The 17,502-nt window shown below is 42.9% G+C and overlaps 1 protein-coding gene across 1 annotated transcript in view; it reads right to left on the reverse strand.

Moving 5' to 3' along the window:
- Positions 1-4,960: 4,960 nt before the first annotated feature.
- Positions 4,961-17,502, reverse strand: part of LOC119176555 (sodium-coupled neutral amino acid transporter 7) — a 40,756-nt gene continuing 28,214 nt past the window's right edge. The window contains exons 6-8 of the mRNA XM_037427904.2: positions 12,932-13,194; positions 8,037-8,236; positions 4,961-5,676 (exon numbers count right to left, since the gene is read on the reverse strand). Of these exons, the coding sequence (XP_037283801.2) occupies positions 5,453-5,676; positions 8,037-8,236; positions 12,932-13,194 (687 nt within the window). The 3' untranslated portion in view covers positions 4,961-5,452. The remainder of the gene's footprint in view (positions 5,677-8,036; positions 8,237-12,931; positions 13,195-17,502) is intronic.

The raw sequence follows: 17,502 nt of genomic DNA on the forward strand, positions 1-17,502 counted from the left end.
CTATGTGGAAAAGGCTGACTTGGTCTTGAACTCTAAGAAGTGTCGGCTTGGTGAACGGCAGGCCCTGATCCTTGACCATTTGGTAGACAAAGATGGGGTCAGGCCTGACCCTCGGAAAATTGAAGCAGTTAGCGCCTTTAAGCCGCCCACGTCTGTAAAAGAACTTCGTAGCTTTCTTGGGTTACGTTCTTATTTTCGACGCTTTGTGCCTAAATTTGCGGACATCCTGTACCTATTGACCAGCCTCTTGCGAAGACAGTGCATTCGAGTGGACATCTGAATGTGACGCTGCGTTCTGTCAACTCAAACTACTGCTGACATCAGAGCCGATTCTCAGTCATTTTGACCCATCTGCTCCTACGGAAGTACACAGCGACGCAAGCAGTATTGGCATTAGAGGCGTTCTTGTTTAGCGTCATAATGGCAGAGAGCATGTCGTTGCCTATACAAGTCGTTCCCTCAGTAAGGCTGAAAAAAATTACACTGTGACCGAACAAGAATGCTTGGCAGCCGTATTTGCTATTCAGAAGTTTCGTTATTACCTGTATGGGCGTCCTTTCACGATTGTAACAGACCATCATTCCCTATACTCTCAGACCCTTCTGGACGCCTTGAACGCTGGGCTCTATGCCTCCAGGAATTTGACTTTAATGTTGCATATAAAAATGAACGGCCTCATACCGACGCCGATTGTCTTTCTCACCTTTCATTGTCTACAACTGACGACAATACAGACACGTTCGACATCTGCTTTGCTACTGTTTCACGAGTGTTTTCTGATGTCACCACGTTCCAGCGGGAACAGCGCAAAGACTTGATTTTAGACTATTCGCCACTGTCAAAAGCCCCAAGGGCAGTGGTCGCTTTTGTCTTCGCGATGGACTGCTGTACAAGGTCAATTTTTCTGCAAATGGTGCACGGTATGTGGTACGACGTCCTCCATTTCATGCATGATAACCCGACATCAGGCCATTTTGGATTCATCCGCACTTTGCATCGAACTCGAGAGCGCTTCTACTGGCCTAAAATGCGACAATGTACGAAGCAATACGCCTCCAGTTGTGACAAATGCCAATGCCATAAACGTCCTACAAGTAGTCCGCATGGCCTCCATCACCCTATTACGCCGCCCACAACACTTTTCGAACAAGTTGGTATCGACCTGCTAGGACCGTTTCTGCAGTCTTGCAACAACAACCGCTGGATCATAGTCTGTGTCGATCACCTTACCAGATATACGAAAACCGCTGCGATACCATCTTCAACAGCGGATTCCGTCGACTCTTGCCTGTTACGATCCATCGTTCTTCGCTATGGTCCACCTCGTGTCATCATCAGTGATCGCGGTCGCCAGTTCGTCGCCGACACTGTAGAGGAATTGCTTCGTCTCTTTACTTCACAGTTTTGCCATTCAATGCCATATCATCTCCAGATGAATGGCCTTCTGAAACGCACAAACCACACGCTTACTAATATGCTGGCTATGTATATATGCTCGAATCACGGGAACTTGGATGAGATTTTGCCATTCATCACCTATGCTTGTAACACAGCGAAGCATGAAACCCCAGACTTCGCTCCGTTCTACCTACTCTATGCTTGACAATCCCGCAGCTGCCTCGATACAATACTTCCATTTGAGCTCCATACAGATGATTCAGTTGCTAGAACACTGTTCCGAGCTGAAGAAGCCCGCCAAATTGCCCATATTTGCACACTGGCATCGCAAGATCGCTCCAAGCAGAGGTATGATCAACGCCACGACACCGTTTCATTCGAAAAAGGGGACCTCGTGTGGTTATGGACTCCTCAGCAGAAACATGGCTTATGCCAGAAATTTCTAGTGCACTATGTCGGTCCATTAGTTATCGTAAATAGCCTGAGTGACTTGACCTACGTGGTCAAGCCAAACACAGTTCACGGTCAAGCCAAACACAGTTGGCGCATGTAGCTCGTCTCAAGCAGTTCCATCCCACACTACGCCAATGATTCGCCTCGCCCAGCAGGCTTCGTCTGATCTGTGAACAGGGGAATGATACGGTATGAGCCAGGCCATGATTTGGGACAAAAATGAAGAGGAAGTTAGTTGGTTCGGCCTATGTTTGCCATTATCGCCGATCGTCTAATCTCGGCTGTAAATAAACGCAGTTAAACTCAATGTAACCGTAACAATACCAATATTTTCATGAAATTTACAGTACTCATATCAATGAGATGTAGCAGAGGAAATGCAACATGCTACGCTATGTATGATATGACCCCTCTGTTTGAGTGCAGCGAATTTCGTCAAGAAAGAGTTACCAACCAGCCTGACTACCAGCATTCCTTCATTATCTCCAACTCGAGCTTTAGCTTATGATTTCATTTTATTACGATAGCAATTATGACTGTATTTTGTCGCCGGCATTGGCATTGCAGTCATTCACTGAATATCTACATATATATATATATATATATATATATATATATATATAATGCAAGAAAAATAATCCATAAAAAAGACTCCGGCACGGGGAATGGAACGTCCAACCTTTTGCTTGTGAGTGCGAGGCGTTCTCCACTGAGCCACGAAGGAGCACCTTCTCTATGTTGAAATGGCAAGGTATTGATATCTACCACTTACTGCTGGCAAAGGCCATCTCCAGGGAACTATCATGTTTTCAGCATTACCAGCGAGATGGCGCAATGAGCGGCTGTCGCCAGATTATCAAGACGCGGCAGCACACATACTCATCTCCAACGCGTACTTTGCCTTACGAAGAGGGGGGGGGGAGAGTGGACGCTCACGCATGGATGCGGTTATCTCATGGTAGGGAGAATCGTACGCCTTGGACTTTCACCGGAACGATTCTGTTGTAGTTACTGGGCGCACAAAGGTCACTGCACTTGCTGCACAGTCTCAGTTTGCAAAAAGGGTGTGCTTTTCAGACTCAGCGAAATAACAACGAACACTTATTCGCGTTCCTCTGCACCTGTGAGTACGTTTCGTGCATCATTTGTGCGTGAGCAACGCGGGCACGTTTTGATCTGCTTTGCATGACCTTCCAATTTGTTCCTACTGCGTTCATTGCTTCGCGTTTGCGGCAAAGCTGCGACTTTTTTCTACAATCATGACAAAATTTTCATCACATTCGGCAAATTTCTGCACAATTGAGTCCCAATTTGGTCCCTACTGGAATGCAAGTTCACAGGCAGCAATCACATGTATAGATGCTGGCACTGATTCTCCAATCAGAAACTATGGCGACCACAATAACATATCAAGGCAGTAAGTGCATGTACAAATTGTTGCAGTAACTGGTACAGCAGGCTGAAACCACAGTTAGTGTGGTATTTTATTTTGCTCAATTATTATAAATTAGGTCCTCCTGTGTTTCTGAATTTAGTTTTTTTTTTTTAGATATCAGTGAACAAATACACGGACGTCTAAGAATAACTGCCGATGTTTTATGTGCAAAAGCCGCAACTGCATCATGAGGCATCATGCCATTAGGAGGAACACTGAATGAATTTGAACTAGCAGAGGTTCTTTAACGTGCACCTAAATCTGACAACATAGATGTTCTTGATTTTTATCCCCATCAAAATGCAGCCCCTATGGCCAGGAATTGAGCCTCCTCAACTTTAACTACACAGACTCATAGGAAAGTGTAACAAAAGCAGTTCACTCTAATACAAAATAGCTAGTATAAGGCTCAACTGTATTTGTTGTAGCTTTGATGAACTGAAGTTTCAAGCCATAATTACTCGGCTGATAACTATCTATTTAAGAAAATGTTCTTTTTTATATTACAACTAAAACACTGCACATAGGCTTTTTACACCCTATTATCTATCATAAGCTACAGCTAGCAAATGACGTTGGAACTATGAGGCACACACATTCCTTTTTTTTGTCCCTCGGCTGTGGCTACAAAATTAGAAGCTACGTATGAGCGAAAGTATGTTTCTATATGTAAATGTACCATGTCAATAATGTGGCACAAAAATTAGGTAGAGGGAAAAAATTCTTCAATTTTGCTTTATTTGACAGGAATGAAAGTGTTTCCTACAACCTTTGTTAACAACCATAATAATTTAACATTTATACACACCAAGCCAACATTAGACCATGTCTAGGCCAACATTACACTGATATCTGATGTGTACCCCCGAGAAAGTTATCAGGACATAAAATGCCAGCTTGCTGAAACCTGATTGATGATTGATTGATTTGCGGGGTTTAACGTCCCAAAACTACCATATGATTATGAGAGACGCCGTAGTGGAGGGCTCCGGAAATTTTGACCACCTGGGGTTCGCTTGCTTAAACCTGGACCTCGATTTCATTTTTACAGACGATTGATTGACATGTGGGGTTTAACGTCCCAAAACCACCATATGATTATGAGAGACTCCGTAGTGGAGGGCTCCGAAAATTTTGACCACCTGGGGTTCTTTAACGTGCACCCAAATCTGAGCCATTTTTAAAGACAGGAACTACCACAGCAGATAAACATTTGACAAACTAACTTTGGCTTCAGTGTAGTAATAGAAGTCATAGATGTGTAACCAAAACCCATCAATTTTGTTATGATTTATGGTGCTCTTCAAGCTACAATAACTGCATTTGATGAGAGTGGGATTTAAAAACAGCTGTGGGTGCATATTAACCCCCAGCAAAAAAATTCTAGCTCATTAAAAAAATCAACCATTTCATAAAGAAACATCAATTTATCAATGTCTGCATTTCACAGAGCAAAAAAATAGTTGTAAATATTCCGCTTTCTTTCCTAGTTGAATAATTTCAGTGTCTGCCTTGAGCATTTGAAGCCTTTGCAGCTTGTTTGTATGAAGCAGACACAAAGCTACTGAAAAGGTACTGAGGGAAATAAGATGAACACTGCAAAAAAGATTTACACCCACTATGGGTACCTTTGTGCACCCCAGTACTAGTACCAGAATCTCAAGACATGTAGGCTCATGCAAAATTATATATTTTTAGTACAAAATAAGTATCAACGTCACTAAAAGCTGTGTCACTAAAATAAAACATAAAAAAATAAAATCTCAAGGAAATCTGCAGCGGCAAGTATATAAGTCCATAACACGACTAAAAGAGCATTCAGTCATGTAACATGAGTAAATAAGCATCGCTATTAAAACTACATCAAGTAGACTATCACAAAGATACAAAGCAGCCATATCATTTGAAAGGTACATATGAATACATACATAGACTAGTATACACATTCGCAATGACTGCAACAAAGTATGTACATACCCTACTACTATATATGCATTCAACAAAATAGCACTGAGCATTACTCATTTCACAGCATTACCCAAGGCCTGAAATTAGTCCAAGTGGCTGCATTATGTAAAAAGTACAAATTGGAAAGCCATTCAATCATTCATCATCTACGACATTCTGTTGTGCTTTTCAAGTGTCCACATTTCCCTGGAACGTCTACTAGAAGTAGGAATATAAGCGAGCCACCTTGGGCACTGTGCAGAGCTGAACGTCCGCAGCCCGCTCATGACCCGACGTGGCGTCCATTACCGACATCGTCAGTACTTGGCCAAATACAAACATGCCCAGTGCCACACAAAGGACCGCTGTTGCCAGCTTCCACTTGGTCTTTGCGAAATAGTAATAGTTGTCCAGTTTCACTGAGACGAACAACAGGCACAAACCTAGTGAAAAGGTAAAAAAACATTTAAGTATACACAGCACGAAACAACCAAAATGATCAACATTCTTGGTTTGTTTTACCACGATATGAAACTACACATTTATATGTGTACATCAGCATGTTCGTAATAACGAACTAAGTTTTTTTTTTTTTACTCGTACCATCCATGTTTTTCATCTAAAAACGTATTCCATTGTGCAAACTTGCTCTGCACTTAGTGAACAAAATCACTAACCAATTATAAGCCACACATTCAGTGAAATTCATTCTTTTATCAAGGAACAGGTTTTGCTACATATGGTCAGCAGAGGTAATTTTTTTTTTTTATGGAGTTCAACGTATACTCACAAGAAATATATTTATTTGGACTATGCAGTTCTTAGACAAAGAAAAGAAAGAAAGAAAGAAAACTGGAAATCTTTTATACACATTAGGTACAAGGTGCCCTCAAGAATAATTCCGCTAATGTGCTTATCACAGAAATTGAGAGCAGAAAAGTGCAAATAGTAGGGTACTATGGGTTATTTGTATAGGCTTAGGTGACCATAATTAAATTAGTGTTTATTGCTTAGGTACAAGTGCCCTTGTTTTAGATTACATGAATTCAATATAATATGAATACTTTATGGACACTATAAGAACTTACATCATTTAGATTTTACTGTACAACATTGTTAAATCGTACAGAACCTTGGGAACTTGTATAGAAGGTTTCGCCACAGCCTGCTGGTCTCTGGCAACATTGTGCATTCACCAGGAAACCACCCCCGGAAACATCAACATCCGGTTTAGCTTGTTTTTTGCGTGGTCTTAGCGTTTGTTGCTGGCCGCGGCTGCTTGTGTTCCGAGGTTTTATGCGGATAAAATTATTTCGATGAATCACTGGCAGCCCAAGCACAGCTGCATCAATCCCGGATGCAGTCTACATGCCTGAATTAATTTTATATGCTAGTCAAAATGTGCTGTTTCCTGACCGATGATAGAAAGAGTGCCTGCATTGCAGCGATCATGCGAGAAAACTGGATTCCCACCAAAAGCATGTAGGTTTGTTCTGCCCATTTTATCAAAGGCAATGTAAAGCTCAGCACAGAATAGTGGCACAGAGGCAATACTCAGACGTTGGACTAGTCGAAAGCCCCATTACCGGGAACACATCAGTCACTGTCATCTTCCATTCGTGGCAGATAAGCGCACTGACGCGGGAAATGAGTAGCAAAACGTAGAAGCTAACACTGAAAAGCCATCGCAAAGGTGTTTTATTGTATAGTTTGAGCTATATCAATGATGCGCACTGTTCTAAACAGCACGGTACACAAAGTAGCCGCGCTTAACATTGATCGTCGCACGTGTACGTCATGGTGTACACGTTTCGTTGTCGTTGCATTTCATTTTTTTTTAAGCGACACCGGCGAGTGGGCTCTTATCTGTGCGAGCAAAGAACTAATGAACATCGCCACATTTAAGCTCATTTATTTTTTGGGTGTGAACATGAACTGCCGGCTTAGGTAGGTCCAATTTGAAAATTTGGTTCATGAATAGCTTACTTGTGAGTAAAACATAATAGTTAGCATAACCCTGCAGCCACAGTTTACGTCATCACATCAGTAAATTTTATAATTTCTCAGTCACAAGAACACTTCGGATTGTGAGCGGTTTCGATCCCCGCTGATCTCTCTAAAAAGTGACCGGTGTGAGGTGTGACGCAGGCGCAGAAATAAGTGTTTAATCCTGAGATTGTGTGCTTAGACGAAAATACAAATATGTTCGGGGTTCAACAGGAGGAAGGTTTTCAGTTCTAGTCAAAAAAGCTGAATTGAACAACTTCCCTTTTCTCCTGCGCATCAACGATGTGGGTGTGCTTTGAAGACGTGGACAGGGAAAAGACAGGTGTGTGCAGTCAATGCCCGGTCCGTGTCTTCAAAGCGCATCCACATCGTCGACATACAGAACCAACTGGCCCAATTAAGTTTGCTGACAAACTTGTCCTGCAATTTATGCTTTTTCTGTTTGTATAGGCACGACCACTATCAGAGTTAAAACGGAGCAAGGGGCCGTGCTCATCAGAAGGCCACGACGGATACTTGGCGCGGCGCCCGTTGGCCACGCGAGCCGTGTTGCCTGCAGACGTTGCTCCAAACACATCCTAAGTAACACGCCAGAAATAATTGAGCAGCAAACTCAAACACACCACGAATACTCCGCCGGAACCATTGAAAAATCATTGCCTGAAGTGCCGCACTGGAAGTCTACTGGGGTAGGCCGTTCGGCGCAAGCCAGTTTGTTTACAAACACCGAAACCGTATATAGCAAATTTTCTGCAATCAAAACCCGGGTATAAGATAATGATCTGAACACACATACCAGGAAAGACAAAAATGAAGGTGGCAGCAAGGGAGCCAATGGTACGGATGACAATGCTGATGTTAGGCACCAGACAGGCCAGGACAACTGTGGTGCAAAACCATATTGACACAATTGCTATCCGTCGAAACAGCTCCCGTTTGCGTTTAGCATCTTCATCAAGGCTCCGAAACTGCCCATAAAGGTCATCCACTGCTGTCCTATGAACAGTGCACAAGAGACTGATATTAGCCTAATATTTGAAGATCTCTCAATTGGCATTCGTGATGAAGCACACGATATTTATAAAAATAATGGAAGAAGAACTGTTACTAAAACTGGTGTGTGCAGTTTTATATCCCAACACAAGATTTAACATCCCAGAGTCGTATTGAAAACATACAGGATGGCTACAGGAGATCATGCATTGGAGAGGTTTGAATCGCCTTGCCCCCTGAAGTTGGAGAATGAGCACCTCAATTTATGTATATTTGCGTACAATATAAGTTGAAAGACACTGTCTGTACTCAAAATGACATCAACACTGCAATGAGGCACCTACATAGAAAGGAGGTGGTGAATAAAACTACCTCAATTAGCGGTACTTTCTGAACCAAGTTATTTGTCAGTTACATTGTTCACGTTTGGGGTCACATTAACAATATCCAGCATGTCGCAACTCATATTGATTGCAACTGCACATCTATGCCCTTTTTCACTTCCCATCCTCTATTGAAATGTGGCCAGTGTAACTGGACACGCAACCTTGTAGCTTGCAGTGGAAACTGTAGCCACTAAGGCAGGTCATCTACAGCTTTTTCAAATGCTTTGTCTTATACTTGCACTACTTGTAAAAGAGAATGACTTACTCTGCAAATTTCACTGCAAGAAAAGGTTGTGGTAAAGGCCACAAAAAGTTTGAACCAATCAGCAGTAAGAGTAGTCGATGACAGCAGCAACGAACGCATCTGGGTTTTCTATGTCTCAAAACCATGATATGACAATGAGGGACACTGTAGTGGAGGGCCCCACAAATTTCAACCCTCTGGTGTTCTGATACATGCATCGACATCTCGCAGTATGTAGGCCTCTACCATTTCACTTAAATAGCAATGCGATTGTCGCGACCAGCAATGAAGCTGCAACCTTTGGGACAGAAGTCGAACACAGTAACCACCGATCTATCATAACAGACAACAGTGGTTGAATTTTTGTAAAACAAGGAAACAGAATGCTGAAATGGGTTTCCATAAACAAAGTTTCACCTACTAGCAAAAATAAAAATTACAGCAGGCCTCGTCAGCTATACTCAGTGAATTGTGCAATCTCTGAATATCAAAAATATATGATTTAAAAGCTGCCATTTCTGAAAAAACTTCATAAATAAAGAAAATTCAAAGAGAAATATTTCTTCAGCAGTTCATTTTACAAAGTAATACTGTGCAGAAATACCGTATTTTCGCCTGTATAACCCGCACCAAAAAACCAAAAAATTTCAGTGGCAAAGTGAACGTGCTGATAATACGCAGGGTTTTTCCTATAGTGCTGCTTCACAGCAATGCGTGTTGTGCTGTGAAGCCCCTTAACAGTGTAGCGAAGGCTACAGACGCAGTTTCCGCAAATTCGTGTTGCTCCACAAGTAGCACGGCAGCTTGCGGCTGATTTTGGTTTCGCTTGCTTGCATCGTTAAAGCATTTAGAAAAACATTTGGGGAGAGACAATTTGATCGTTCAGTGTAAAATCTCACTGTCACACCACAAGTATATTTTTTGGACGTTTGCCGCCGCTCAGTTACCCTCCACATGTCCCTACGTCACGGACGCCATGTTGACTTTTGGAAAGAGCTTGCCGAAAAGGTGGTGCTGTCTAAGAAAGTTCCATAATAAATAAAGCAGTATTTATTTCAGCAAGGCAAATGAGATGTTATAGTGCCTATAGATATATTATCAGTAAATTAATGTACTGCTTTTTAACGCGGTAGCAGGCATGCATTTCGGTTCTGTTTCCAGGGTGCTGTTACAGTGTACTAGAAGGGATAGTGCTGCCAAGTTGTCGCCGAGTGTGAGCGCTCTTTACCTCGCTGATACCACTAGTTCTCTACATCGACCTGTTCACCAAGCCTAAGTCGATCTGTTCTGTCACCATGAGTAGCGTATGGCGGCAGGCCTTCACGGCCACAGCAAAAGCTTAAGATCATCGCCGTCGCCGAGAAATTTGGAAATCGCGAAGCGGGAAGACGGCACGATGTGGAAGAGTCCTGCGTGCGACTGTGGAGAAAGAAGAAAGAGAGCCTACAAGCCGCGCACCGCAACCGTAGGTCATTTCGTGGCCCCAAGAGCAGTGCCTACCCTGAGCTGGAGGCGGAGCTAGTAAAGTTCATCGAAGATGTGAGAAGCAGGGATCACGACGTATTGACCGAGATGGCCCAAGTGGAAGCGCGGCAACTTTCGAGGGAGCTAGGCCTACCTCACGAGTTCCGTGCGAGCTGCGGATGGCTGCACTGCTTTATGAAGCCGCAAGGGCTCTCAATCAGACGGCGGACTACAATATGTCAACGCTTGCCGGCTTCTTATGAGGAGAAGCTGCTCAAGTACCAGAGATATGTAATTGGCCTGCGAAAGCAGCACAATTACATTTTCGCACAAATCGGCAATGCGGATGAAACTCCTGTTTATTTTGAAATGCCGTTGGACACAACGATTGAGAAGACGGGCAGCAGTTCGGTGAGCGTGCTGACTGGCGGGAACACGAAACTGCGCATCACAGTCTTGCTTTGTGCCCTCGCCGACAGCACGCAACTGCGACCGTACGTCATCTTGAAAAGGAAAACTCTACCAAAGGTTCATTTGCCTGCCAGTGTGGTGGTGCGCGCACACGAGAACGCGTGGATGAACAGTGACTTGTTCGTAGACTGGATCAAGACGGTATGGAAGAAGAGGCCCGGTGCGATGCTCGCAAAGAGGTCCATGCTCGTTCTTGACTCGTTCCGCGGCCACACAACTGAGGAAGTGAAGGACCGCCTTTCATGCAACGGCACCAACTTAGTTGTTATACCCGGTGGAATGACGTCAATGTTGCAGCCTCTAGATGTGTCGCTTAACAAGCCCTTCAAAGTGCATGTCAAGTGCTATTACGCCGAGTGGATGGCCGAAGGCTGCTACGACTTGACGCCGACAGGACGAGTCCGAAGGCCTGATATTGCCCTATTCTGCAAGTGGATTTGTCAAGGCATGGGAGGCCATTCCAAGTGAGATGGTGCGAAAAAGTTTCAAGAAATGCTGCATCACAAACAACATGGATGGAACCGAAGATGACCTTGTGCATAATAGTGAGGACTGCGGCTCAAATGATAGCTCTAGCGAGAGCAGCGACAGTGAGTGAATTGTGACTGGCCTTGCAGACAGCGTATTCTGCTTGCTAAATAAAGCTTTTTCTGTCTACATATGTGCTATGTTGCTTGAGCAGTAGCTTTCGTACAGCCTTTCCTGTATATCAAATGTGCGGGCAATACGCGAGGATTTTTTTTTTCGTTCTCGGTGAGCTGAAAGTGAGGGTGCGGATTATATGCAGGGGCAGGTTATACGTGCAAAAATACGGACGGTATCACAAACATGGGAGACTAGTCTTATGTCAATGTAAAATACTTTTCAAATCTTCCAATTCATTTTCTTACTCCTGGGTTCAAAATGTCAACCATGCTGAAATTTTGAAATTCCACGAATCTGATTGTACGATTACTTGCATAACAAAAAACTTCATTATATCAGGAGGAAGTTTGGTAACAATGCTTGATGCTGTTGCTCTTCAGCAAACATACTGAAAAATAAGGACACTTTCACAGAAGTGCATGAGTATCAAATTGTGTTTGGAGATCTAATTAAGATATTGTAAACATTAGTGAAATTAAAAATTAGAACAATTGAAAGGTCAGTAATACCCATAGTGAAAAATTAATTCCACATTGAATCAAGATGAATGATAATATGACATTTTATTACAACATTAAGTGTGTAATTAGGCCCCTACAGTAATGCCCAATTTTACCACTATAAATTTATAACAAACAAGCAAATAAACTAAATATGAAAGGCAAGACTTTCTTCTTGAACCCATCACAGCAATGAAATGTGACTGCCACTCACTACTTTCATACCAGAATGTGCCGAAAGCATGTCAGTCAACGTAACTGTCAGTCTTATTTAGGATTCACGTGTGTCGCCATCTTGGGCTTCTAAATGAGTTATTTTTGTGCTTTGTATGTAGAGAGGTGAAATTAACATGCACCGAAATGCAAAATGCATCCTTACTCAAGTTTTCATGTGCATTTGTGTAATGCAGTACCATTAATTTAGTAGTTACAGATGAAAACAGCAACATTAATTACCAAAAATCCATTTTTTTTTACTTTGGGTGAGTGTGTACCCATAATGCTAATGAAAATACCCCTTTATTGAGGAAAGCAGATAGTCTCTCAAACTTTGTTCCACACAACAAGAATTTGCATGCATAATCAGAAGGCATGACAGTTATGCCTGTATTGCCATTCGTTGTAGAAATAAAATTGCAATGTATGCCTAAAAAAACTGCATCAATGTAGCGGAAATATCCAAGCAATAATAAACTTTCGCGACAGATTGGCACAGACAAGGCAGGCTTCCTGAAAAGTTATGTGCATGCACACGTTTCACTTCATGAGAGTTCATGCTTTTATTAGCTATTAATTTTTTAATTTTAACAGTTTTAATTGAAATGACTATCACATTTTACTATTATAAATAAATTTTCTGGTAATAACTTCTATCGATCATTAGCAATAAATCAATATGCCACACACACAGAAGAAAAACAAAGTGCCAAGTTCAAACAACTGCACGCTGTATAGCATTTTGACAAAATACAGAAAAAATGAGGCCAACCTGCCACAGAAGATAAGGATGGGGTATGTAGTGATGATCTTGAGTGCCATGGCCAAGATTCCAACCAATACTAGTGGCTGACGGGCATCGTAAAGCTCCAGTATATCACCAGCCACTCCCTCACCAAATGTCAGGTAGCCAAACACCCCTGCCACAGTGTATAGCAAGGCAGTCAAAACGGTGGCACTCACGACTGCCTTGGCAAATGTAGATAGTCTCCGGTCTTCAAGGCATGAATAGATAGGCACAGAACTCACATGGCACTGTGGAAAATAGAAATGGGGGAGGACAACATGGTACCAACGTAATGACAAAATGGAACTTCTTACATGGCCGTAATAAACCAGTTTGTAACATCAATTATAGTAACACATGCCAAGATTTTGGACTTTTAACCAACATAAAAATGTCGTGAATCCTAAATGTGCACTCTTGAATACATGTGATCAATGAATGCAGACACCCATTTCGAAACTCTTATGAAGTTCCCAAGTTTGCAGCGACATCTTGAAAGCAGTTACAAACCAGTCTTGGGTAAAAGGTAAAACAACTAAAGATATTAGAAGGATCTCTTGAAGAGCGATCCTGAGTATGGTTGAAAAGAGCACATGCAGACTGGTCAGAGTTATAATATCGTGTGACATTGTGTTATGTCTGCTTAGAGTTCAGTCAGCGATTAATGTTTTGCACGGTATGTTGCAATCGTGGTATCTTGTATCTTAAGATAAAATGATGTCTTATCGACTGTAGCGGAAATGCAGACACCAATACTCGTGTTGCGGTACAGAAACAAAATACACAAAGGGTATCTAAGATGCATGGATATTCGATACTGCCCAGTCCTGCCTAGCAGTACCATGTGAACTCAAACCGATTAGACTCGACGACCAATGACTGTCCTTGGTGTTGTTATTAAGGGGAGATGCGAGTCGAAAAACGTGTTGTTTCCAAATTACACATTTTTTTCTTTTTAATATGTTTCCACCAGTTTAGTTTGTCTACTTTCCCAAGAAAAAAACAAGATTTTTATACTCGAAGTATCTTAAGATCACTTTTAAAGAACACAAGGTAGCTACTGAAAACTAAAAAGAGCTCATTATTTAGAGTGCTCTAGAAATTGTCACCTGACTGCTTGCCGATGCATTTCGCATGAGGAGTCCACTAAAAATACACGCTCAAAATAACCATGATTGCCAAGCTCTTATGATGAAAGAAATCATCTTAAAGGGGCCCCGCAACACTTTTTGAGCATGGTCAGAAAACAATGTCGATCGGTAGTAGAGGCTCCAGAGAACACGCAAGCCAAATATTATAGCGCAGCACGCGGCCTTTATCAGTCAACTAAAATTGTTCTCTTCTCGCGAGAAATGAAGAAAGATGCTCAAAAATCCCACGTAGAAGGCCATCTATCAGCCATTGGCTGATTTTAACATGGTGTGCTCGGTCGTTACTGGGATCGCCGTAAAAGGCTGCTACTTGTCCACTCAAGCGCGCGCGATCACACAGAAAAATCCGCGTATTTGAAGAAAAAAGAAAAACTGCTCAAGAAACTTTCGCATTTTCTTTACCACTGCCATCCTTCCGTGCTTAGCCTCCAGCGCTTTCGCCGGGACGAGAAAAGAAAGAACACGATTAAAGCGTGCAACAATCCTTTGCAACTGCACTTGTACTGGACGGATTCCTAAAATTTTTCATCATTTAATTCGCGAGGCAATAAGCTCTTTTAGTGAATCCATTCCATGGTTACTTGAACAAGTGTATCAGGGTCCCTTTAACGAGGGACATAGCAATGAAAACTACTTTTAAGTGATGAAATTTAGAATGCAGATGTGATTTGTTATGCTGATGTCATGTCTAGAATCAGTTCTAAGCGATTTAATTCAGTTTTAAAGTTAAATAACATAACACACTCTCAGCATCATCCCAACATAATGAATTAGACATAGGTTCGTCAAAATTTTTGCATAGAGATGTGCACATGGGCCCACTTTGTGCGTAATGCTATTTGTTTACTTTGAATACTCAAATAGGCCCACAATTTTTTTAAGTGTCCTGTACACATTGTTTTAATAACTTTCACGAAAAGTCAATTATAAAGATTTATATGATGTGCACACAAATATGGCACTCACAAAAATCTTGGCATCTAAGTCCAGAAAACGAAATGGTTATATCATCATTTGTTGTGAAATGGCACACGATGATTGACGGAAACTGCTCAAAAAATAAAATTTGAGAAAATGGAGCTTGAAGAAAATGAAGCTAGAAGCTAAGAAAACAGAACTTAGAAGGAAGCTGGCTTTGCTTTTCATTGTATAAATGCAGCTCTGAGACTATCTTGAGCTCCAATCTGTCCCCCTTACGATGCCGCCAATAAGGGGAGCACTGTGCCAAGGGAAAGCCACAGATTTGCAATTTCTAAAGCCCAATTTTCCCATAGGTGATGATGATAGCACCGTAATTAGATGTATTTTTCCCAAGTTTTACCACTTATATTGAATCACCGTTATGTAAAACATGGTCTCAGGATTGCAGAAAAAATAAAATTGAAATAGTTGAGCATTTATACCAAATTTACAATTCCCAGGGGCACAACAGCTGAAATAAAATTTGGAGCAATTTCGGAGAAGCAAAATATTACTTTTGAAGCACTAAGATTCAAATTTGTAGCGGGTTACAGGGGATAGAATTAAATCTTTTTATTACGAAAGACCAAGTTTGGAACAGCATCAAAAAGAAGGTGTGATGACGTGGTACGTGGAGCAGAAACTGAAGCCAAAAGTGTCGTGCGGTGGCACAGTGGGTTTCTGAGTGTGCGTATGTGCCATGTGGTGGTAAGGAAGATGACACCGACAGCTCGTGAAGCTCAGCCTCGCGAGCGGGAGACCCATGTTTTCGGCGGTGCTGGACGGTCGGGTTCAAGATCAACCAGTATTCGTGGTCAAGCAGGAGCCTGGCTGGGTAACTGACCCATGGGTGAGGTTTTGTGTGGTTGGTCCGGCGGGTGTTCCTTGAGCTGAGCAACTGGCCCAGGGAGCAAGCAAGGCCCGCTGTTCGCGCCGCTGTCCACAGCGGTGAATTTAGTCCTGGTGGATTTAGACGAACGAGGCCAACCGACGTCGACTAGCTGACATTCCTGCTGGCCAACTGAACTGGCCCGGGAGCAGGCGACAACCTGGCACGACATAAGGGTGCTGCCGGGATGAGACGAAGTGGCTAAGTGCTGCAGCTGCTACCGCAGAGGGCAGAATCAAGGAGAGGACCGACCCAAGTCGAAGATAACGAGTGAGAGCTAGGCCTCAACAGTCCTCAACAGACCAGCGTCCACGTCACTGACATGGCGAGAGAACTTTTCGCGCAAGGGGGGACGCGGGTTTGGGATCGCAAAAATGGCCAAAAAAATCGATATTTTGAAAATCAAGTTTTCAATTTCTGGAACCCTTTTTCTATCAGATTCCAAAATATCCACACTGAAAACTGCGCAGAAGTGCTTCGAAAAATTTGTTTCACCCTTCCAGCTGGCGAAACTTTCTGGAAATCGTAAGAAAGCAGCGAATTTCAAAAAATTATAGCTTCGCGATGGCGCCACCGGGAGCCAGCTTCTTGGGCTCATCGAAAAGAGCATTTTTCAGTGTTCCAATTTCTCGCCTCAGCTGGCTCCTCTCTTTAAAACAAGCCCACAAAAAGCAAATCTTTGAAGGTCCTTTCGAGGCCCCTAATTGGCCGTGGCCGCCATGTTGCCTCAGCTCGCCTCGCCATTGGCCCGATGCTCGCTGCGGGAGATCGTTGTCTGCTGCTTGTGCGTCGCAAGGACAGGGCTCTTGAAAATCGCTACTTCGTGACGTGTTCACGGCTAGACGATCACTTACGATATAATTATGCTTCAGTTAGACAAAAGCTCTCATCGAGTGATGTCTCGTCCTCGGACTCCTGCGATCGTTTCCATCTTTTCTATCTTCTCTTTACTTCTGTCACTCGCTGCCCCTGCGCCTCACTCTCTCCTTCCTCTCTCTATATATACCTTTTAAGCCTATACTTTTAATCCCTGCTTACCCCCATCCCTTGTGAGCTACAGTTGAAATGTCGTACCTGATGCAGACAGTTACGGGGCTCACTTTTCTCTTGTTTTCCCTTTAAGAACCACATAAGAAGATTTAAGCGTATGCACGATCAGATTACTATGAGCGTGGTCTACAAGTGCGCCGTGTCATCGGAGTCGTCTTTAGGCCTAACTCCGCTGACGGCGGCGAGACTGCGGGCAAAAACGAAGCCTTAGCACATTCGTGGTGACGTGCTTCTTAGCAAGCAACAAAGCACATCACTCGCTAGCTCTTCGGAACCGTGGATGGGCATTTTACGCATCGGCAACAAACCTCTCAATCAAACTCGCCACGCACAAATAAATACACACACACACACACCCACAACACACACACACACCACTGCCAAGGATTGCTCAGAACAGCGGCTAGCAGTTTTGCACGTCAACACTCGAAAATTCGATACCAAGCACAGCCCGCATCGATTTTTCGTCATGATAGCTATACATTTCACGCATCATCGCTGAACGC

The sequence above is a fragment of the Rhipicephalus microplus genome, chromosome X, assembly GCF_043290135.1.
Source record: "Rhipicephalus microplus isolate Deutch F79 chromosome X, USDA_Rmic, whole genome shotgun sequence".
Classification (NCBI taxonomy): domain Eukaryota; kingdom Metazoa; phylum Arthropoda; class Arachnida; order Ixodida; family Ixodidae; genus Rhipicephalus; species Rhipicephalus microplus.